The sequence below is a fragment of the Falco peregrinus genome, chromosome 8 (assembly GCF_023634155.1).
Source record: "Falco peregrinus isolate bFalPer1 chromosome 8, bFalPer1.pri, whole genome shotgun sequence".
Classification (NCBI taxonomy): Eukaryota; Metazoa; Chordata; class Aves; order Falconiformes; family Falconidae; genus Falco; species Falco peregrinus.
This window is the reverse complement of record NC_073728.1, coordinates 19,229,074-19,253,142: the sequence shown is the minus strand read 5'-3', so window position 1 is coordinate 19,253,142 and position 24,069 is coordinate 19,229,074. Positions and strand designations below refer to the sequence as shown.

The window sequence follows — 24,069 nt, the reverse complement described above, 5'->3', positions numbered from 1 at the left end:
TGTAACGCGATAGAAGTCCATGATGATAAACCTAATTATTAGAAGTAATGTTACTTTAGCGAGATTGCTGGCATTTTTACAATGTTTGTACAAGCATCAGCCATCTAGAGGAGAGAGACACTTTGGCACAAGCCAGACTTTTTCTTGGCCCATCATTTAAAACCCATAAATTATAAACAACCCCCTTTCACACTCAATAGGAACTCAGATCCTTTGCAACAGCATCTGATGTGATGAACTCCGGTCACCTATTTAAAACACAACTCATCAGCCAAGGCCAGGCCTGGGGCTGATCCCAGCCTTGCCTTTCTCTGCAAATGGGAGCTATAGCACCCCTTCCCCTCCTTCCCTGCTCCCTCTGCTCCAGACCCATAACGAGGTCACTGAGCCAGGGCCTCTAAGTGTTGGCAGTGCTGCAGCAGTGTCTGGGGTAGGGAGCTGCCGACAGCACTGGCTGAGAGGTGTCAGGTGCACTGAGCTTCAGCAAGGCCATGCAGGTTCTCCTGTTCAGATCAGCAGGTTTCAGGTCTCCACATGTTGGTTTGGCCCTTACAGCAGTCCACCATGGGTGGATAATGGGGCTGCAGCAGTTTCCCTGCAGCAAAAAGGACATGAGGCTCTAGTGTTCAGATGACGCTTGGTTAGCTCCATCCAGCCAATGCAGGGCTGAGCTGCCTCTTTGCACCCTGTTTCTTTTGAGGGGGGTCCCATCCATGTCCCTCTGTCTAAGGCCTAGTGAGCAGCATTGGGGCAGGGGAACCTAGGCAGGCACAGCCAGGGGTTCCCAGGGACGCCACTGTCTTGTGGGTGCCACTTGTGTGGGGCTGGGAAAACAAAGGCAAATGCCACCTGCTCCATTAGCAAGCACTCCCTGGGCAGAGCACTTCAGGCTCCCAGTTCTGGTCCCTGGGCACCCCACATGGCTGCCACCATGGGACCCTGCCTGAGACACCCAGGGCTGCAGGCAGCCTTGCCCATGGGTGAAGATGAGGCAGCTGGCTGCACACCCAGAAGGCAAGGACAGGTGGGGTGCGGGCTGGCTGGGGGAGGCTGGCTAAGAAAGAGGGAGCCCACCAGTGTCAGCTAGAAGCCCCCTGGCTTTCTTGGGGACCAGCTGTGTCATTGTTGCTCCATGACAAGAAGTCTGAAAGTGGGATCCACTACTGGGGTCTCTGTACTCTTCCAGCCTTGTGGAAAGCCTTTTGGAACAACCTGCAGGATGGTCCACGCACAGAAGGGACTACTTGGAGAGGGAAAAAAGGGGGTCAAGGGACTGCCAGGGTGCTGCTGGAAGGGTGCCTTGTTGACAGCTGTTGGCTGGGGAGGGAGGGAAGGAGCTGCAGGTCATAATGCCACCTTTCTATGTGCCAGCCCGCCCTGCGTGCCAAGCGGCTGGATACAATGGCACCCAGTGAAGGCGCAGCGTGCTGCACAGCGGAGAGGCCCAGGCATGCAGCATCACCGCAGTAGACCTGCCTGGGAACAAAAGCTGGAGCCAGCCAGGCAGCACAAAGGGGCTGGTGCTGACGGGGCAATTAGGGCCGCAGTGGCTGGCTGCGCACCACGTGATGTTATATATTGATGAACCAGCTACCTCTGCTTTTAAAAGGTGCAAGATGGGCTGGACCAGAGCTCCATTGGCTGCAGCCACTTTCCGGGGACTAAGCAGCAGGTTTATGCCTGAACAGGCAATGGCTCTCCGTTCTCACGTGAGCAGCGGCAGTGGGTACAACGTGGTCCTTGCTAGGAGTGGGGCTGGTGGGGGAGGGAGAGGGCTGGCCCTATTAAGGGTCATCAATCACATGATGAGCACTTTTCACTGGACAGCGGTTCCTCCTACTTCTGCTAGGGCCTGAGCCAGCTGGGACTTGACCAGAAACCCTGGCCAGCAGAGGCAGAACCCAAAAGCCATGGAGTGACATGGCAGGTTGGGATCAAGCCCCTTTGTCACGGAGGCTGAGGTGCAAAAGGGAACACAGTGAGATGTCCATGCCTGCACATCCCCAGGCCTCTGCAGATGCTGCTCAGGAGCAGAGGTAGGCCTTTGTCTCCAACTTCAGAGCCCAGGGTCCTGAAGCTCCCTGAACTGCTCTGAGATGAACCCCAGAAAGGCTTAGCTGCAATGACTGTAAGCATAAAGCTGATCAAAATTAGCATGGATCTGTACTAGGCAGGATGAGGTCTTGTGGGTAAAAGTGATCCCGAATGTATAATTTGAACACTTGGGTTATTTTTTTCTTTATTGGCTGATGTGCAGTTTTTCTTGCAACAGCATAAGGTTTAAGAGAGGGTAGACAACCCTATGCTGAGTGAGGTGCATAACCTCGATCTTCCCTCCAAGGAACCTGGGCTACCTTTTAGGATCTCTGGAAGCAAGAAGGGCTAGGCAAAGCAGAAATCTTGGCTGCTGGTGCTTTGACACCTCTGTTTTATGCACAGCAGTGTGGCTTACCTCGATACCTCTGGGTTATCAATATGCATAATTTTTCCTTCCTACTAACTTCTCAGCCACTGGACAGGGAACAGGGCATTACGTGGCGCAGAGGCCTATGTGGAATTGCTCTTCTGGGCAAATCCTTACAGAAAGAGGGAGGGACTTTCCTCTTCTCTGTGTTTGTGCAGAGGATCTTTGTAGTTAATCACATGTACTGGGAGAGCAGAGGTCCCTGTCCCAGGCCTGCTGAAACTACCCCAGGGACAACCAGGACAGTGGAACTTGTGGCAGGGAAATATTGAGGGCAAAGGGAAACACACCTTCCTCAGGAGAGCACGAAGTGCCCTGCCTGCCTGCAAGGGCTGTGCTTGTGCTGGAACTGAGCCTGGCTCCCCCAGAGTGGCAGGATGATTCCTCTTCTTTGCCCTGGGGTCTCTGTACATCCCTGGTTTTATACACTTTACAAAACAAACTCCCCGGAGCTTCTTCTTTTCTCATAGCCTTCCTCCCAGGGGCTTTTGATAGTTTGCCTGGGTTAACAGGGCCACCGCTTAAATCCTCGGTGTTTGCTTACCTCTCTTTGGGATGCTCACCCACACACTGGCTATCTTCATGCCATGGATGTACATCCATTCCTACGTATTGCTGAGAACCAGCTCTCCCTAGCTGGCAGTGTCATAGCAGCAGAGGGGCAAGGACAAGGTCATGCTTGAACCAGGCCTTCCATGTCATTTTCCTGAGGGCTGGGGAGGGATCTGTTGAATCTCCTATGTGTTAGTATTGTGACAAGCACAGAGGGTGGAGGCTTGCTCCAGAGAAGAAAGGCAACACGGTCCAACATCAAGAGGTCTCTGGCTCAGGGCTGCCACTGCTTTCAACACACACACTGTGCAAGCAGCCTCCCCAGGGCACTGCTGGTTAGTGTCTGCACCCAACAGGGCTCAGGGTTTTTTAGCTGGGCTTGTTCCTACATCATGTCTTAATTTCACAGTGGCTGTCAAAGGTTTTTCAGTGGCCCACGTGTTTCCAGAAGTGTGGTGGCACAGGAGTTGGTTTGGTCCATTGTTCTCACAGAGGTTTCTGCCCCAGCAGCTCCCCGGGCTCATGCCATCACTGCACTGCTTGCACAGATGTCCATAAAGCTCCCAGCCATTCTCAAATTGCCTTTGACAGCATTATGTTCCCCCCACTCTTCTTTTTAACCCACTGTTCTTCTTCCTCCTTTTGACATCCAGGGACTCTTTCCATTAGACTTCTTGCAAAAAAACAGCTGCAGTCACTCAGTTTTGTATCACTGGCAGTTAGCTATTTATGTCTGAACACTGTGAAATTCAGGAGCATAGAAAATTGCATCCCCCTCAAAAGCCAGAGCAGCAAGAGATTCTTTGCCTGTGTTTAGCCACTGATTTCCAATTTCCTCATCCTTAAACAGTCCTGCAAAAACAAACAGGTAACAAACAAGAAACTTGGTAATAGAATCCAGCTGGGTGAATGGAAAGATCTTATGCTGGTGTGAACATGGACAGCTCTTTTAGTGTTTAAAACACAGCTTTAGGTGTAATTAAACCAGTTGCAAACAGAAGACTCAAGTAAAGCAGCAGCCCTTCTCCAGAGCCAGTGCTGTCTGCTTCGCTGCAGGCAGGAGTTTTTTACAGCAGGGAAGACTGAAGAGCACAGATGCTCTCCTGCATGGACAGCCTGTCTCTGCTAAAGAGAAAGCCTGGTGTTCCTAGGCTTCTGTTTTGTCAGACGATGGTATTTTCTAAACTGCTGATTGCCATGGGTATGCTGAGCAAATTTGTATCATCCAGAATTCAACTGCTTCCTCAAAATGCAGGTTTCCTGACAAGGTGTATTTGATTAAAACTGTTCTAATTTATACCTGCATCCTCTGCAAATGGAAATGTAGGTGATCACCCATTATTACTGCAGTAGGGCAACACAGCTCAGAACAGTAAACAAGTCTGTGTCCGGAGAACAGCTAACTTCAGGTCTCTGAGCTTACAGCGGCTGCTCTGCCTGTAGACTCTGAGTTACAAGCACATTAAAGCAGTAATCTGTATAGCCAGCCTTTGCTCTGTAATAGTTGCTTTATAGCGGATGGGCTGGATGAGCTGGGGAGAAAGCGGGGCTGATAGAAGACTGTGTCGTTGGTTAGATGCATATACAGGGAAGTGCTCCTGTGTCCATGTGGGCTTGCATCTGCCTGTACCAGGGATGTGTCCTCTGCAGGAAAAAACGCCACCAGGCCTGCTTGGAAGCATTGTCTGGGCATAATGGTGGGCCAGCTGGGGCTGAGCTGCAGAGCACAAGTCTCCATGGGAAAGAGTTGAGGCTGAGTCCGTGAAATGGTCTGACTGCGTCTCCCCACGTCCCTTCTCTGCCATGAGTCAGACCTCTGAAATCAACAAAAGACCCAGAATTTTTCCTTCTCTGGGGAACCTGGCTGCCCTTGGGTGGTTGCACCATGTCTGGTCCTTGCAAAATTTGTGGCAGCGAGCAGCACTTGGCCAAGAGCTTATAGAGCTCTTTGGGCTATTGAGTGTAAGGCAGTAGATGACGGGCGAAGGCATTTCAATTTCATGCTTTTATTTAGAAAGAAAATGATTTTTTATAAGGTACCATCCTTGCATTTCCCAGCTGAGTCCACATCTACCTCCTAAACACTTAGATAGTTACACATCTAATTCAAAGCAGCATGATGTAGCCTTTCTTCATGTTCCTTGTCTGTCCAGTCCCCAGGCACCAAAGCCCAAGCATGCTTGCTCAGCACACCCTTTTGCTGTTCTGAACTGCTTTGACACATGGTTATCAGTTGATGACTTGGATGAAACCCATCATTATCCAAATCAAACATATGTATAGCTCAGACTGGATGGTCAAGCGTCACTTGGAGCCATTTAGGGAAAGATGATCACTTTCAGAGTCCAGGCTTCATAACCTCCGTGCCTGTTCCTGTTCTCTGCCGTTCTGGGGGGATGAAAGCCAAGAGAGAGAGCTGGAGGGTTTGGCTGGGCAGTGCAACTTGGTGCACTCTCTGCCGGCTGCAAACCCTCAGTAAACAATGCTGAATCGCCAAGGGAAAAATGAAAGCCCATTAACGGGGTGAGCCTGGGGATTCACTTTTGAGAGGCTGCAGAGCACTTATCTGATGGAACGAGACCATTAAGTGCCGCGAGGTGCAGCAGTCCCCCCCTCACCAAGGGTGCGGACAGCCTGGGGGTGCCTGCGCAGCCCGCTACTGCTCCGGCTGCTCCCTCGGGCTGCGTGGGCTCCCGTGGGAGCCTGCGGGGGCCTGGCCAGTAGCAGAGCAAGGGGAGGGGGCAGAGGTGCCCTGGGACGGGAGCCCCGGTAGCGGGAAAGCGCCGGCTCACCCACCCTCCAAACTCCCGGCTAGCGGCTCCGAAGTGCCCGGCGGCTCCGGCGAGTGCAGAGCGAGCGGCCCGTCGCGGGGAGGCCCCGAAGGGCTCGGGGGGCTGCCCGCCCGCAGCCCCCCGCCGGGCCTGGGCAGCCGGGCGTGGGCAGGGGAGCCCGCGGCGCCCGGGACCCCCGATGAAGGCTCCCCCCGCCGGGCTCCCATTGGCCGCGGGGCGGAACGTGCCGCCCCGCTCCCGGCCCTATATCAGGGCAGTATTGCCCCGGTGGGGCGCGGGGCAGGTGCGGGGAGGGGCGCTGCCCCGCGGGCCATGGACCTGGGGTACTTCCCCCTCGCCTGCCCGCCGGCGCTGTGCCGCGGGGCCCCGCAGCCCCCCTGCACCCGGCGGGGGGGCCGCGCCTTCCCGGCGCTGGGCACCGTGGCCAGCGCCGCGCCCTCCCCGCCGCCTGCCTGCGCCGGGGCGGTGGGGTGCCCGTCCGCCCCCGCCGCGGCGCCGAGCTGCGGCTACCGGCCGTCCCGCGGAGCGGGGCCGCCGGGCTACGCCACGTCCATTTTCCCCGGGAGCGGCCGCCCGCCGCCGCCGGCGGAGCCCGGCCGCCCCTGCCCCGGCGCGGGCGGTGGGGGGCCGCGGCGCCTCTCGCCCTGCCCCGGGGCCGCCCCCGCGCTCGGCTCCCCGGCCCCCGCGGCGGCCCCGGCGGCGCCCCGCACCTTCGAGTGGATGCGAGCGAAGCGGAGCCCGCCCGGGAGAAGTGAGTGGGGCGGCGGGGCGCGGGCGGGGGCTGCTCCCATCCCGGCTCCCCTCTGCCCTCCTCCTTGCCCCGGCCCCGACCCCAGCCTCGCTCCCTTCCCCTTTCCCCGCTGAAGCACGGTGTTTTTCGGCGTTGCAGGCTGCGCGGCGCCGTGCGGGGGGGAACCTCCCGCCTGCCCCGCACGCACCAGCTTCAGCACCCGGCAGCTCACGGAGCTGGAGAAGGAGTTTCACTTCAGCCGGTACCTGTCGCGGGCCCGCCGCCTCGAGGTGGCCCGCTCGCTGCGCCTCCGCGACGCCCAGGTGAAGGTCTGGTTCCAGAACCGCCGCATGAAGCAGAAGAAGCGGGAGCGGGAGGCGCTGGCCGCCCCCGCCGCCGCGCCCACGGGTGCCCCGGGCGGCCCCGCGTGAAGCCCCGCCGCCCCCCCGGGGGTCTGCGGGGCCGGGCGGGAAGTTGCGGCCGGCGGGGCACCCGAGGTGGCCTTTCAGGCGGGAGTGCGGCGATGCAGCTCCGCTGTTTTTTCTGTTGCAACTTATTTACAGTTTTATTTATGAGGATTCAGGGAACGGTGCCAGCCCCGAACGCTGCTGCTGAGTTTCGAGCCGGGCCGAGGAGGCAGCGGGTGGGCGCAGCTGGGAGCTAACGGGGGCTGCCGCTCCCTCTCTTTATGGGGGAGGGGGGGCTGCCCCAAGCTCCCGACCTCTTCTTCGTATTGCATTTAAAAAGAGATCCGCAGGCTCAGGCAGAGTTCACACAGAAGAGAGGGAGAAACCCCGAGAAGGCAGAGCAAAGGAGAGCAGGGAAGACTTCTTACAGGAAGGGGCAGGGATGGCCACTGCCACCAGTATGAGTCCAAGATCCCCTTTTGAAAAAAGTGCCCTTGTGTTCTGTCCTATCCTTCAAAAAATGCTGCAAAAAAAGAGGCTGTTTATGCTTGTATTTATTCCTCATTCGTTCCCATTCCTTTGCTGATGTGGCTGGTTTAGTCCAAAATCTGTTCAGTAACTGTGAGGGAAAGTTTTAAAAGAAATAAAGTCATAGGAGGAACACCTCTTCCCATTCAAACTGCAGGGGTGCTGGGATTTTCCTTGGAGGGGCTGCCCATGACCGGGCATCTGCTGGCTCCCAGCACCTCTTGTGTGCCTGGGCAAGGACAAGACAACATAAAGCCTCTTACGAGCATCCAGGGCCAGGCTCTGAGATCATCCAGCTTTCGCAGGCTTGATTGTATCTTATGGTTAAAGAAATGCACCATATTAAATCAGTTTGCAACAAATCTTACCACAAGAAAAACCTCAAAGACCTGTTAAAGTGCAGAAAGATGCCCGGGTTTGACCACAGACCTCTGCCAGTGAAAGACCAAGAGGATTCCTGGATCTTTTACTTGGCGTACTTGTTCAAAAAGAGTGATGATGACTGATTCCTCCATGCAAGCGCAAAATTCACCAGTGATCCTCACTTCTGACAATTTTGTCTTTACCAGAGATAAAATTCAGTATCAAAGTGGACAAAGGAGCCAAGTTTAGACTTTTCCTACCTGTGACTGGGAAAGCATAACACCAATGCAGAAAGGAATGACATCTGGATTTATGGGAATGTGATTTTATTTATCTGTGGCACAAAACTACTTTGGACAAGTCTCTGCTCTGGATTTCTCCTGGGTGTTGGACTTTAAGGTGCAGAACACATTGTAGCACCAGGGGAGATGGATCTCAGAGGATCTGTGACTGCTGCTGTTTGGAAGCCAGCCCCAGACACCAACATTTGTTGGTCTTTGTTGAATGCTTCCTGGGCAAAAGGAACAGAGAGAGCAGATGAAGGTGGAACTTTCAAATCAGCAAGTCCACGACATAAGGGATACTTATTCTCTATAGTACCTTCCATTCCCCAAGGCACCCTTCTGCTTACAGGCTTTTTTATGAAGATTTCTCTTCAGCCGAGGGACTGGGAAGCCACTGCTGATGGCAGCTTCAGCAGAGGTTGGTGGGAGCCCTGGGAAACAGTATGCTCCCAAAAGCTGGACAGGTACATTGGAATGATGCTGCGGCAGCAGGCTTACGGCTGAGCTAGGGCAGGAGGCCTCCTCGACAAGGAGATGGGTGCCCCCACAGTGAGCATCTGAGGGGGGGACCTCCCAAGACAGAAGTGTTTGGTTATGCATCATATCCTGACTGTACCTGGAAAGTACAATAAAGCTAGAGGCTCATGGTTGTGCATGCACACAGAGACATTTTTGTTCTGTATATGGTGTTATGGTTCATATCCCACTGGCTGGTTCACTTCATGGGTTATCACTGAAAAATTCTCAGGATAGAAGTACTCGTGTGAAACTAGTTGCATCCAGATTATGGGGTTTGCAGTTCTTTATTAAAGTAATGACACCAAACAGGCATACTGCAGGGTGATCATTCATTGCAAAGTAGGAAATAATATTTCTGCCATTTGTTTTGGAGAAGATGCTATTTAAAGTAGAATGAAGCAAAATCTGGTAGAATTAATGAAAATTCAAGTAAATCAAATCTGTTTTGCAAGCTGAATATTACATGCAAGTCAACTACTATCCAACCCTTTTCACTGTTTTTAAACTAAGTTTTTACCAAGTCTCCTGTTAGTACTCCTTGGTTTTTTTAAACAACAAATAAGCATAGACGTGTAGCCAGAATAACCCATCTTTCTAAGAGCATATGGTTCACATGTGAACTTTAGAAAACAGCTGTGTTTTCAGTTGCCTCCATATTTGTCACATGTCTATGGGGTTGCTGGTTTGGCAGGCTTTTATTTTCCTAATGATTTTGACATTTGTGCTAGGCACTTCAGGTCAGAGGAATGTTTTCCACACTGCTGGCATGCTCCTGTGCTACCAACATGGAAAGAAAGATTCTCATTGATTTCAGCGGTGCTGGATCAGGCCATTAAAACACACTAAGTCTTTTATAATGAATGTTTTCATGCTGTATATTTTCCTGTATAAATAAATACATGTGCCGGCCTTGTAGCAGTGCACAGTTCTGTATCCATCAAAATGACACAGCCTGAATATAGAGAGATTTACTTGCAAATTAAGATGAAACCTTACAACTCTTTTATGGCAGTCTGAATCAATTTGCTACTATGAACACAACTATATTCTGTTTTAAGAACCAGTACTTAGTACTAAGTGTAATTTCTGCTCACATGACAGGGCCAGTTTAATAGGATCTTTCTTCTTCACGAAGAGTGTTAGCTGTATGAGGATTAGATATTGCTCCTTTGCACCATTCTGTCAGCAAGATACCCTGAGGAAGGAGCTAATGCAAGTCATGTGCTAATTCCTGAATAATTAAATAAAAATGCCTGTGATATACATGGGTGCACACATGAGACAAATAAATGATAGATAAGGTCTAAGATTCACTCATTTCACATTAATCCCAAGAGTTGTATCTCACACATGTTCAATTTGATGCCTAGCAGCTGGAATCAGGTTTTAGGTTGGGCAGATAGAGGTAAGAGCACAAGCTGCAGTTCTCACTGCAATCAGAACAAAATATTCCAGACTTACCTCAGTAGATAACCACCACCATATAATTTATCACAAATTATGAAAATACTATTTCCTGGCCTTATTTTCCCTCAAACATCATTAGAAACCACAGAAAGACCATTCTATTTCAGTCACATATTAGTGTTTGCCTACTGACTATTGCTCAAAGGGCCACAGGCTACAAAGAGATGTGAAAAAAATAACTTTTTTAATGTGTTCCCATTTTGCCTGAAACAGAACAAAAAATTGATTTGGAAGGCTTCTAAGGAGAAGAAAGTTGTAAAATTACTGTTCCTAAGTGGTATATGTGAATGTAGAGATTTCATATCCTTTGGATAGGTACGTGATAACAGAAAATCACACCTCTTTGAAAACCAAGCTTAGGCAAGAACCCAGGCTTGCTTGGGTATCTGGCTTCCCATGCGGAACTGAATGAGTATGTTATTGCTTGCAAATACAGTACAGGGAATGCTTTGCCAAGGGTCAAACCAACGACTCTGGTTTATGGTATGAGCTGCATATACAGGTTTATTTTAAGCATGAAAGAGCACAGCAGTAGGCCAGAAAACAAAAATATGCAACCCAATCACCACGTTTTAATCTCCTTTTAAAAGTGTGCCATTTCCTCTATTTATTGGTAAAACCTGGAATGGTGGCTTATGCATAAAGCAGTATAGATTATTAGTAGAGAAAAACAGACTATTACCTCTTTTAAGAAAAATCTTTGCAGGCAAAATTACAAAATGGAAAGACCTCCTTGTAGTTCCAAGCACTTGTCTCTAGCAGCTAATAAATCATACTTATGATTTGTCCTGCGCCACGCTGTTAGCCTAAATTCCAAGGAAATCCCGAGAACACTTGCAAATCCCTGACGACCAAGGAGAAAGATGTATGGAGAGAAACCCCAAATAAGACATGGTTGTTACCAGTTTATCGTTAAGAGGTGACTGAAGTTTATGGGAAACGCATTCTTTTTCTATTGGCAATATATGGTTACATATAGCTATATGTATATGTGACTCACTTAATCTCAACCATCATTCTTTATGGCTTTTCCTAATGTCTGTGAACTAGAGGAGTCTTTGGCCAGAGAAAGGCACTCTGTTGAAAGAAAGAAAGGTGAACCAAATGACAAATCATTCCATTCCCTATTGTAACAATGTCTGTTATTCACCTCCCTCCCCAGCCATATCTCAAAAACGCCACCCAAATAATTCTGGGCAATATATAGGAAAAGATACTACCCAGAGCCAGTGTCTTACTGTATTTTAGTTTTATCCAGAAATCATTTGCTGTTCTTGAGCACCAGCCAAGTGAACAAAGTAACCCTCAGCTGTGCAACATGTGAATCTTCCTTGGCTAAAACTTATGCTTGCATAGAGTGCTAAAATCTCAGATAGAGATAACAGTCCTTAAGAACTATTTGTAAGCAGGACAAGGCTCCCTTTATTATCAGACCACTGGCCCACAAAAAAGCTTTTCATAAACAATTTTGGTTTTCTTGTGTTTTTGTTTCCCCTAAAGGCAACAGCCCCTGGTGATTAGCAGATTGAAAACCAGCAGTTTAAGTAAACAAACAAATACATGAACAAATACAGTCAGTTCCTTCTCTACCAGCCTATCAGACTTCCCACCACCTGGAAAATAGATTTTTTTACTACACTTCATCAGAAAGCATAGTGTTACAAATAATAAACCACAAGAATTTTCAGTTTATTCTGAAAACCGAGGCATTTTTTAACCAGGATGGTGCATCACGCCTTATGAAAATGTTTAACAGGTCTAACTCAAGCAGTCTGGCCCATGGCCCTGGCCCTGGAGTGAGACCCCTACATCCACCAGCGTGGGGGACATACCTAACCTGGGTGCTTGTGCCCTTACACAGAGAACAATGACCTTTGCAATGCATCAATCCATGCTGCTGTGGGTCTGCATAAAATTACACCCATGTGTGTTCAGTGTGTGAATTTAGTGGATCAGGAGAGCTGCTTCTGCTGGGCAAAAGAAACCATTCCTTCTGCCCATACAGCCTATGAAAAACACCCACACCCCTGTAATATGATTTTGGTTATATTAGTATACCAGAAGAATCTGAGAGCTAAGGCTCCTCAGCCATTACTCTTCATCTTAACGGTTGTGCTACACTAAATCTACATTCCTAATGCCCCTTTTTATGTTCCTTTAACAAGTAAGCTAGATTAGACACAATAAAGTTTAGAGTGGTATTTGAAAATAGATAAAAATCTCACTAAATTTTTTAATGACTACTCAGATCAGATTTTGCCCAGTTACTGTTCAGATAATGGAAACAGTTTCTAATCCTGGCAATCTCTACTATCAGATCCCCATGCTAAGCATAGCTATTGGAATAATTATTTGTAAACCTCACACATTTATGGATTTATAAATTATACCGTTTATGTGGAGTGACATTTTCTTCAACATCCCAGTGTATGAAATGCAATTATAATTATCAAACACTGTTAAAAGCCTATCAACAAAACCTTCTATCCTTCCCTTTAGAAATTTAGCTGAGTGAAAGCGTGGTAGGTACGTGACACCAATGGATTATAAACCCCATCTTCTCATGCTGGAGAGACTAGACCCCAAAACACAGTGCATGCAACAGGATGATGTCTTACAATAGGTCCAAGATTTTCTAAAATTTTGTAATTATAACCAGCACTGTGACTTTCATTCTAATGTGACCAGGCAGACAAAAAAATGGGACAGGACTGTTGAACACCCTTAATGTCAGGTCTCACTTAAGAAATGGATCACCTGGTGCTTCTGGTTGATTTTCAAGGTGGTACCAAATCAAATAGATTTGGTAATCTGATTTGGGACTTCACAGGTGTGAATTGTTGCAGCAAGAATCACAGGAGAAAAGGACTATCAAAACTCTGGGGCTAATAATAAAGGGAGGGGGGGGCAGGGGGTAGGAGAGTGTGTGGAAACAAAAAAAAGAAAAAAGCATTACAACCTGTCTGCATGTTGTCAGTGTCATCTATGATGCTTGTTTTGTCTGTCACCTGTGATCTAAGGCCTGCAACAGAGCTCACTCACCCCAGAGGCAGATGGCCATACTTTCAAGAACTGGAAGAACATGGCTCTGGCTTGTTCTTCTGAAGATTTTTTTCCTATGTTTAAAATCCATTGTATTTAATAAAAAGCTGATGGCATGTCTGGATGTTGTTGGCAGTGGTCACATCTAGAGAGGGACAACCGGATCTGCTGTCACTGCCAGCCTGCAATTTGTTTCCTAAAGCCTTCATCAGCTGCAGGCTAGCCTAAGCCTCACTGGTGGCTGTATGACGTACAAGCAGTGCCACCAACTGCTCACATGTGCTGGGTTTGTCAGTCTTAGGGCTTGTTCTGCATTGGTCCTGCCTGAATTTGATGATGCTGATAGTTGAGACTGACTGGCCATCTGACCCATCAGTGTAAGTGTTCTGTACCAGAGTTGAGATACATTGGCAAGCCCAGGCATTCATTTTACTAAACACATTTAATTCTGAACATCTGACTAAGAAGGCTTCAGATCCTAACAACATTACTCTTGTAACTTTTTCCAGCCTTCAGGGAACTGAGAGGAGGTAATGGATTGGGGATGTCATGCTTACACATGGCTGCTAGCTGGACTAGGTTGGAATTTAGCTAGCCTGTGCTCTCTGTACACTCATGGTAACTGAATCTGGCTGATGTGGCTCAAAATATTTCTCAATCAGGCATTCCTATTCCATGTCTCAGTGTTCAAAAGGCTTCAAAGTGCATATTCTTTGCAAAATGTCCTGAAATCATTGCTGCACTATTTTTTATTTCTGGCTGCTTGGTCCCAAACAAGACCAAAGGAGACACCTGGTGCTTTTCTCACATCCTTCTACTGGTGCCAGGAAAAGGATCAATCAGATCTGCCACATCTCCTTACAAATCTCAGGAGGTACCCAGCCTCACCAACTCATACCCACTACTAAAAAGACAGTATGTTTTTAATCTATATACGTTCAAGTTATTTCAGTTAGCATAATTTTTCTCCTTACCACAGTTGTACCCTGGGGAGAAACTATGTCAAGTATGAACTTCTACAGCTGTAATGAAGATAATGGCAAAACTTCTCTTGTTCCTTTTATGGAACAAGGCAATGATTTTAGATGGAGTAGATTCAAATTCTGAAGTTTCTGCTATGTTGTATCTAGTGAATCAGTTCTCAGTCTCCCTTAAAAATATAGCAGGGCGCTCTTGTACGGTCAGGCTATATGTTTAACCTGGAAGTGTTGACAAAAAAACCTAGAGAAAAGCTTCTTATTTATGAGACGTGGGGGAAATGATTCAGAAAATAGAAAGTTACTTCTATGTAAGCTTTTCAAAAAAGGTTTCCCATTTGGAGGCAGAAAGTTTATAAAAGGTCATTCAGCTCTCCAGTGTTTAGCTGTAAAAACAGAAAAGTCAGTATAAACAATGCATTGCTTCTCTGAGGACTAAGTAATCAAGCAGAACAAGTCAATGGCTCTTCTGCTGAAGTGAGATGGACATCATGAAAAGCCAAGAGCTAAGCCCCATCCCAGCTCAGAAGAGACAGCACTCATGAGAGATCAACAAAGTTCATGTCCCTGCTCCAGCTTGTTGGTCTCCTCCCTAGAGCACTGCCCAAGGATATGGACTCCGTGAATTCTCTACCAAACTTTCTTCTTAGATGTTAGAATTTTCTGTTGGGCTTTCATGTTGCAAAAGAGTCCTATACATACAACTGATGAGGGTCTTTTGTAGGTGGGTCTTGCTCTTTCTCTCCTTCTGAGATCTTTTAAAGGGGTTTTGGTTTTATCCCAGTGTGGAATAGCAACACATTTTTAATCTCAAAAATCTTTTGGGACAAAGAAACCATTTCCTGCCCAGCTCTACAATTAATCACAGCACATCCCTCTTACAGTGTGCTACAGATAAATAATTCATTACAGCTGCCTCTTCCCTCCACGCAGGCAGTTGTGATCATTTCTACAGGAAGAAGGAGAAAGTTAATTCTTTCTATGCCGGCCTCCAGAGAAGGATTTAGATCCTCTCACAAGGAGCTTTGATGAATTAATAAACCTCCTCAGTATTTACCACACTTGTCCAGAAACTGAGTTCAATCGCAGCTCCTTAATTTTCCAGATAACATCTTTAGAATTTGAGAAGACTTGCCTAACCAGTGCCTACAGTCAAACTGTGAACAATTATTCTTACTTTCATTAACAAGATGGGTCAGGATTTTGCTGCAGTATGAGCTATACAAATATCAGGATGAACCTTTACAGCCATTGCTACTGCAAGTTGGAGTCATGATTGCTGCTTTGACATTTGTGCCATTTTGACAATGCAGCCCTGATCCATGCTTTAAAAAAATTATTTGCTGGTGTCTGGTCAATTAGGGATTATAAAAAGATAGACAAGAGTGGAAGCAGTCTGTTAACACAGCTTGGATCCAAGGGAGCCAAAAGTAGAGTCAGTTTGGCAGGGAGGGGAGAGGAAGACAGCGCAGACCAGTGCGGTAGCATGAGCAGGGCAACCAGGGCAAAGTCCCATTGAAGCCATTAGCTCTCTTCTGGGAGCTCCCCCTTGCAAGCCCCTCTGATCTGAGATTTTGCTTAAAAGCCAAATCTGGTCCTATATAGCATAAGCTATGTGAGCTCTGTTGCTCTAAATCCACCACTTGAGAGAAACATGCTCCACATGCAGCTGAGACACTGCCAGGGTCCTTGGGGCATTGATGGCCTGACCAGCCTCACCTGGGACCCCCCTCACACCCTGCCCATCAGCCCAGGGGATCTATTTAAAGCTCAGCCCAGAGCAATTGCCCTGTTTGCCTAACCATGGTTCTTGCTTAGCTGGACCCTCACTCATGAGTTGATGTCCCTGACCTCATGGAGGTGTGTGATGCCTTGGGCTGAGAGCAGTAGGATGGGCTGTGGCTGTAGAAGCCCTGCCAGCCTGCTGAGCTTCCCCAATGAAAATTAAGTTAAAGCGGGGAAGAACAAGGTCTGACTTCAATATCTTAGCTATTTCAGAGCATGGGGAAAGCTTCCTCAGCAGTTGCTGTGAGTAACAGAGATATGCAAGAGCCTGGGGGCTGGCAATGCCTCCAGTGAGTAAAACAGTGCAGTTGGGATTTCGGCACAACTACTTTGATGCCTGCTCAGGGCAGCTGCAAGGACAACAGATGTGCTAAAACAGACTTGGCACCTCTGAAAATCTGACCCTGCTGAATAAAAGAAGGCAGGAAAGGAGGTGAGAAAGGGAGGAGAAAATGATTCATCTAATGGCTTTCATTCACAGCTTGAGATACCCTGTTTGCTTTCAGAAATGCTATTCTTGTGCCTCTTAAAACTCTACGAAAACTCTTTCTATCCTCATGTGAGTTGTTGGAAATGCATCAGCATTAATTGATTCATCAGTTACCTATGCAGTATCTTCCATAAGTGCAAAGTGGTTAGTGTTAATACTCTGACTACTGCATTTTTTCAGAAGCATGTTCCTAGAAATCATACCTTATCATGTTTACACAACTATTAGATCAAAATTTGTACCTGCCGGAGTATGCAAATAATTGCATGTTGCTGATAGTGTTCTCTTAATTTTATCATTATAAGATATGCATGAACTGCCAAAAAAAAATCTTCATTGCTTTCTCTGTCATGGATGCTACCACAGGACATACATGCCAGCTTCCCAAGGAAGTGCACAGGAGCTGCAGAGGTGAAAGTCTGGCTTCAGGTTTGATTTCAGGTTCTCATATAAAATGGTACCTCCTTAGTAAACTCACAGGATTGTGTGTGTAACTGAAAAACATGCAGCTTGGCCCATACTTGGGCAATTTTGGCACCACTCCTCACACTGAAGAACAGTGGATTGCATGAAATAGCTGATAGGAAAACACTTGCATTAAAGATATACTGAATGCCCTGTGAGATCCATTTGATCATGCTAGTCCAGATCCATCTGTTTCTGTTGCTCTGTGTGCTTTGCCAGACTGTTTAGTGTACAGAGAACCTCTGGCATGAAGTCATGCTAAAAACACCCTCCTGCTGCTGCCTGGCACTGGATGTGTTGGCAGGGAAGGATTTACTCAAGTCTTCCTTCATTGCAGAGATTCCCAGCAGCCATAATAGCTTTTTAAAGACACTGACAGGCAGCATAGTGCAAAGCAGCCCCCAGGATGCCCTAAGTTACACCAGAGGGGCCACCTGGCCACAGGCCAGGTGAGGAGAAGGTGATTCAGGGCTGGTTTGTTTGCTGTCTCTTGCTACTGCTTGGCCTATTCTCAAACACCAGCCATACCACACAAGCAGTCTTCAGAGGTTTCACTCATCAGTGAAATTTCCACACAGTTTTCTTTCAGAGAGAACCATTCCTAATTGAATCTATGACTGGCAGCACTCCTGTGCCTTGAAAAGGCCTGGCTTCTTAGAGACCTGCTCCATGGAAATGGAAAACAGCAGTTTGGGCAGAGGTCCCCTGTCATGTGCTGAGAAGGTGCTCTGCTGTATGGGCCCAGCCAGTTGTCTTGGGATGAAGAAAGGTCATACAGCAAAACAGAACAACTCTGCAGTGTCCTCTGTCACCTTCACAAACTTAAGAATTGCAAGCAACACCTAGCAGAACCAAAATTTGGAGACTCTCATTCAACTGTCTCCACTTTCTGGTGGTTTGTTTAATCTTATGTCCTGTCATACACTTGGCCAGCTAGACTGTAATTTGAATGGCCAGCAATAGTGGATGTGTTAAAAAGCTAACAGCTTAAAAAAATGCAGGAGACCAAAAGCCTTTCATTGCCATCTTCCAATTCTTCTTGTAAAAATATTCCTAACAATTATATCTGCAAAGGACTTATACTACACGTATAATATGCACATTTTATTAAATATTAACATGGAACAAAAGAATACAAGCTAAACATACATGTTAAAAGCTGTCTAAATAATATTAAGGGAACTAAAAAGAACAGTCTTTTTTTTTTCCTAGGCAGAAGATTTATCCTATTCAAATTCTATTCTAAATGGAGTGTATGTGTGTATGGCCTAGCCCTGTTTCCCCAGCAGACAGTGTAACCCTAGCAATTAATACCTTACCTGGTAAAGGCAGTCCATGTGGAGAGATGCGCTATGAGAAAACTACTCCATCTTTTGGGCATGCCTGTGTAAGGTGAGACTCTTATTAACAGGTAATGGTTCTACTAGATCCACTCTGGTTGACTTTCTGAAATGCAAAGCCCAAGGGACAAACTAGTTTTCCAGAGGTCCCTTCCAACCCTCACCATTCTTTGATTCTGTGTGATTCTGTAATTCTGCCTTTTGGTTTCCCTTGAAATCCTATCTGAAAGTGCATCCTTCCCTCAGCACTGAAATCAGGCGCTAGTACCTTGGGATCTGCTGTTAAGCTTTTAAAATCTGTGAAAACTGGGGAGCTTTCCATGGCATGGAGTAAGTATTACCAGAAAGTTTGTTAATTGTGTGACCAGCTGAAGAAATGATTCACATGCAGGCCCTGCAGGAAGCCAGGCTCACAAGACCGATGACTTTCTTCAAAAAGCCGGGGGAGGCAAGAGGAGTATCAAATAAAGGTAAAGGTGGTGATGGAGTCGGTTTCATTATTACTATCTATCATCACTGCAGGTCTCCCTGGAGGATTTCCTACAAGATACTCTGCTAAAGCAGTCATTTTAGTGGGAGCAGGGAGGAGGACTGGGAATGCAGAAAGAAAAACCACTGCTCTGACCTGCCCCAGAGAAGGGAGCTTAAGCATCTGTGTCCTGCCACACACTGGAGGCATGGGCTGAGCATCATTCAGTTTTCATCCTGTTTTGGCTAATTGTTTGGATTTTCATAGATTTCTGCTGGTGTGTGTTTGTTGATACTTGCTGGATTATTTCCCGATTTCTGTTCCCTGACTTAGTTTGTATCATCCACCTTCATTTCTGGAGATGAGCTCTTTGTATTGAACCGAGCTCTACAGAGAAACCTTCCTCTTTAATTGGTGCTAATATTGTGGATTTGGCCTAGCTCACACCTAGTTCAAGCTCAGCCTTATCAGGGCAACTTCTGCACTGTCTTGTGGTTTTAGCCTTCTAAATACTGTTGGTGGTGAAAGGACTCAAATAGGACACACCATCTTAATTTAGACTGTTATAATCTTCTAATACAAAGCCACACAACTACTCAAGACTGCTCGGAGTTTCTATAATTCAGTGCTATCCAACTTATAACTGTAACTAGAAATGCAGCTTTCAACAGCATTTAAAAATAATCAGTCCTCTTCCACATTACTGTTTTCAGGCCTCGGTCCATTGTTCCAATGTATTTACTGGCTCTTCTGCTTTTGCCCTAATATCATGCTTTGCTACCGTGTGAAGAATATTTTTAGTAATGACACTTTGTGATTCAATAGTAAGCGTCACCAGGACTTCCACATACTTCGCAAACGTTAATACATTTCTGTATTTGTTCTATATCTTCTAGTACTTGTAAGATCTTAGAAGACTGAAATATCATTGTGTTGCCTGTCCTTCACAGTAGAGTAAGTCTATTTGATAAAATGAGATATTCTTAATTCTCACTAAAGTGTGGCTAGATAAATGAGGACCAAGAGGCACGCAGAATAATGGACCACATCCACTATGCTCTCTGCAATCTACGTATTTGATGTATAACTTAATTTTACGGCTTTTTCCCAAACTTTGGATAGTCTTAATATTATGGAATCAAGATTAAGAAATTAGTGCTTGTTTAAAGGCAAGGTGTACACCTCAAAATGCAGTTTGTCTTATGGAATCTTAATGTGAGATGAAGAAAAGGCAGCTGTACCCTTTACTGAGTCCCTTTAGTTATAACTTATTGTCCCCAAGACACTTCAGGAAGCATTTTGGTACCAGGACGTGGAGAAGGACATATCCAGTATGCTCAGTAAAGAAAGCACCTAAGCTTCTCAGAACAACCTTGTGTCAGATTCAGATCATTTAATGCCCACCTTGTCTCCCTTCCTCTGTGATTTGTGTTTTAAAGGTCAAACAATTAATGGCCCAAGGGGTACACTGTTCTGACCTGTCCAGGGGAGCGGTGTGTTCCAAAGCTGTGCAGCTAGAAGCAGCTCTTTCGTTCATGTTTGTAGCAGGGAGGAGTTCTGGCTCGCCATCAGCGTGGCAATTTCAGGTGCTTAGAGGCTGGCCTTTTTTCTGCTTTCAGCCTCTAAACCATATTTAGCCGTTTGTGTTAGCTTCAGAGAACTAATGAGATGAAACCCACGCATGTGTCAGAACTCCGCACAGATGAGCGGCAGGGGAATGAAGGCTTGAGTCACCTTGCTGGGGAGACCCTAGAGCTGGTGACAGCATTCCAATCGCTCTTTCTACACTGAATTAAAAAAACCAAACACACCCCCTCAACAACCCACGAAGAACCCTGTTGGGACTCTTCCATAAGAAAGGAATGTAAAATAGTCTAACTTGTGTCTTTCAGCTCCTTAAGATACTGCCTCCCCACGACACGTGGGGTAGGCTGAGCTGCCCTTCCATCCCAGTAGAGCCTCCCTGTGACTGGGGACTCAGCCGCAGCAGCCGCGATGTTCCATCCCGACTTTGCCCTGCCGGCCCAGCGCAGCCTTGCCCCGGGGTGCTCCCCGCGGGGCCACCGCGCGGGTTGCACACGCCTCACCCACCAGCAAGCAAGAGCTGCAAAACGCCAGCAATGCTCCCTCCGCGCGCTCGCATTTCATTTTGCTACCAGAGTAACGCTGAAGCGCCCGCGGCACCTCGGGGCCAGCCGCCTCTGCACGGCAGAAGGCTCCGGCGGCGAGCGCCAGGGCTGGCCGTGCCCGGGCCGCCGGCCGTGCCCTGCGCTGCCAGCGCATCAGCCCCGGCTTCTTCCCGCTACTGGCAGCCCCCGGTTCTGCTTTCGGTGCCCGCGCACTCCGCAGTGCGGAGAGTTGCTGCGCCGTGGCGAAGCGCGTGGTTCCGCCCCGCTGGGGCTCCCAGGGGACGCGAGTCCAGAGGGACGGCTCCTCAGACCGGACCGAGGCGGGTGACAGCAGCTCCCCAGCGCCCGGTTATCCGCAGGCGCCGCTCGGTCGCCCTCCCGGACCCGCTGAGCGCCGCCAGCGAGCAGGGCCCCGCGCCGCGCGCGTGCCAGCGCCCGGCCGGGCTCCCCGCCCCGCGTGCCGCCGGCGGGCGGAGGGGGCCGCGTGCGGGGCCCCGCCCCGGGCGGCGGGGGCGGGGCAGGCCCCGGATGCAGTTGCTGCCCCGGCGGCGCGGCGCCCAGTTCCTGTGCGTGCCCTCGGCCTGCCTGCCGCCCACCCTGCGCGACATGTCGCTGGTGGCGGAGGCCTTCGTGACTCAGCTGGCCGGTGAGGGGCGGGGGCGGGCGGGCGGCGGCCTGGAGAGCCGCGGGCGGCCGGGCCCAGCTTCGCGTCAGGCGCCGCGCTCCGGGTGGCGGCCTGAGGGTGGCGGCGGGGCAGGAGCCGCCCGGGTCCCCTGGGTGACCCCTCAGGACGGGGCTGGGGCGCCGTGGGAGCGAGCCGGCCACTCGTGCCGGGAGGGCGGCTGCGTAGGGCCAGCGGCAGACCGGGGCTCCGGGTGCCGTACGAGGCTCGGTGCCGGGTGCCTGTCCCCTCGCTGGGCCCCGAGGGCGGTTCGCGCTGCGCGACTCCCCGCGGAGCACAGGTTCACCCGGTCCCCTCCTTTATGGGGTCCCTAGCCCCTAGCTGGGCCAGAGCGCCTGTTTACTTTGATTTAATAACTTTTCTGTGTTTAAAGCAATTAACTTTTCCTCAGTCGTCCAAAAAACTGCGTCGTATTTGTAACTTCAGCAGCTGGAGCCGAGTCCCGCGCTGTGGGAGCGCTCGGCGGGTGCCGGCCTCTCCCGCTCCCCGCGGGTGCCTGTGGCGTTTCCTCTGTTGCTCTTGGGAGGCTCAGAAATGTAACGGCACCTTCGCTACTTGTTAGTGCTCTTGTGGTTTGCTGCAGCCGGGCCGTTTAAACTGCACGCGAGCCTTGTCATAAAAGAGAAATGTGTGTCACAGTGGAGTTATTTAGTAAAAAATTACGTTGATCTGCTCTGAAGGAAAAAAACCCCAACCAACTCTTGCACCTCAGGTAATTCGTTGCTAGGAAGTTCAAAATACATTTAGTGTTCTGCCCCCTGAAAATCAGTGTGTTGCCCAGTTTCCCCTTACTTGTTATTTTTTGTTACAGTTTTCTTGCTGCTCCACAAGCTCACAAGCCAGAAATACTGCAAGGAAATAGCATTCTTGACTGTTAAGGAGGAAGGTGGTGTTTTGTCTCAGAAGCTGGGCCTTCTGCCATTTGGTAGAGGCCCCAGCATAACAATCTGAGTTGGAATCTCTATGGTGAATGTACAGTTTCCAGAATAGGCTTGCCCCTGCCTGGTGGGTTAACTAAAGGTGTTGGATCTTGAATCTGTGTGTGTAGAGGTACCCATAGTCAAGCTTGAAAGTTGTGCTGGGCTCTTGGGTTGGCGTTCATTAATTCATAGATGTTAGCACAAGTGGTGCTTACATTCTGAGGGCCAGAGCCCTGGATCCTCAGGATGTGGAGAATACAGTCATGATCAGCATTGTTTTAGTGCCATTTACTAGCCTTTAGTATATTTTACTTACTTGGTGGAACACAAGGATAATGACATATGTGAGTAGGTGTTGATTCTGCTGTGTTCCTCTGCTCTGTGACCTTTATGAATATTCTAGAGTGACAGCTTGCTGATACTTACTTTCTTCTGGAATTACAAATACAAACTCAAAACTCTACTGTATGTAGGCATCTCATTGTTTTCTTATTGAAAGTGCTGTTTTTTTCCGCAACAACTTCCTGCTAAACGAACAGATTGTTGTGGAATACAGCAATGTCAGATCCAAATTAAGTATAGTGTAAGGAAAAGGCATATTTGAAAAAATGGAAACAAGAAGAAAAAGTTCTGCAACAACTGGCTCTTTCCCTCCTTGCTGAAGCATTCTTCCTCTGTTCCTGGAGAGATTCTTGCCTCCCCTTCAGGGTAGTTGCATGCTGCTTATAATACTCAGACTAATGTGTTAAAAATTGTACTGTTAAGGTGGTGCTTTTGGGGCATCAGAGCTGCTCAAGTACTTCTGGATCCTTCTGCAATTTAATAAGCTTAAAACAGTAGCACTGCATCTTTTACCTGTCAGTCACAGGTTAAGTGATGCTCATTTTCTTTCTATAGGTAAAGTAATATGTAGGCATCTAACAGAAAAATACTGTCAATACTCCTTTATTTTTTGCAGAGCAGGAATGCTTGGTGCTTATTTTATTAATCTTGTACTTCTGCTGGATATGCAGCTATTTACTGTAACTCAAGGTGCAGTACAAATCCTTGTTGCAGACCTGTCCACTGAATCGTTCTTTAAAACAAAATTATGACATATTGCCTTTGCTTTGCAAAAGCGAATCAGTGGCAAAAGCAGTTATCTCCCTTGAAAAGAAAAAATACCTTTGCCAGTGAGTTGTGGCCTTCTTGGCTCGTCTGTACTATGTACCAGTCCCTGACTGGAACTAAATGACTGCAGAATCACTCACTCTGTGGATATGGAAGTTTTTTTCTAGTGGAAAAAAGAAAAAAGTTATCTGGGATCTTGGCCAATACCCACCACGCTTCTGGATTTCCTGAGACATTGCACAAACACAGAGAACACTTATTCTGGTACCAAGAAGATATAAATATCCTGCAAATGTAAGAATATTTGTGAGAAAGACAAATGGTGTATCTGTGAGGAAAAAAATACCACTTAACAATGACACTTGTTTTAATAGCGTCTTGTCCCCATATCTGTGGTTGTGAATACTGCCTTTCTTTTATGTATATATGGAAATGTAAGAATGATAAGAATGATTGAGGATTTTTTCTGTGTCCATAAAAATAAAATTTGACTGGCTTGCCATCAAGGATCCTGTTCATGAGGATGGTCGCTTTGTCGTGGCAGTTGCAATGAA

The 24,069-nt window shown here is 48.1% G+C and overlaps 2 protein-coding genes across 4 annotated transcripts in view; both read left to right on the top strand.

The window, feature by feature from the left end:
• MTX2 (metaxin 2) overlaps nucleotides 1-24,069 on the top strand; it is a 76,337-nt gene that overhangs the window by 19,679 nt on the left and 32,589 nt on the right. For 2 of the 3 annotated variants that reach the window (XM_055811336.1, XM_055811335.1), the window contains exon 2: nucleotides 21,399-21,449. In XM_055811336.1, coding sequence (XP_055667311.1) covers nucleotides 21,410-21,449 — 40 coding nt within the window. In that variant the 5' untranslated portion in view covers nucleotides 21,399-21,409. Of the gene's footprint in view, nucleotides 1-21,300; nucleotides 21,450-24,069 lie in introns of those variants that run through there. The other variant, XM_055811334.1, reaches the window with a different exon arrangement.
• Nucleotides 5,814-8,827, top strand: HOXD1 (homeobox D1). Its single transcript, XM_055811344.1, has 2 exons — nucleotides 5,814-6,559; nucleotides 6,698-8,827. The coding sequence occupies exons 1-2, from the start codon at nucleotides 6,121-6,123 to the stop codon at nucleotides 6,967-6,969; spliced, it is 711 nt and encodes a 236-aa protein (XP_055667319.1). The 5' UTR covers nucleotides 5,814-6,120; the 3' UTR covers nucleotides 6,970-8,827.

Coding starts and splice junctions, on each gene's coding strand:
- HOXD1 (XM_055811344.1), top strand. CDS start 6,121: ATGGACCTGGGGTACTTCCCCCTCGCCTGCCCGCCGGCGCTGTGCCGC. Junction 6,560..6,697: donor GCGGAGCCCGCCCGGGAGAA/GTGAGTGGGGCG, acceptor TCGGCGTTGCAG/GCTGCGCGGCGCCGTGCGGG.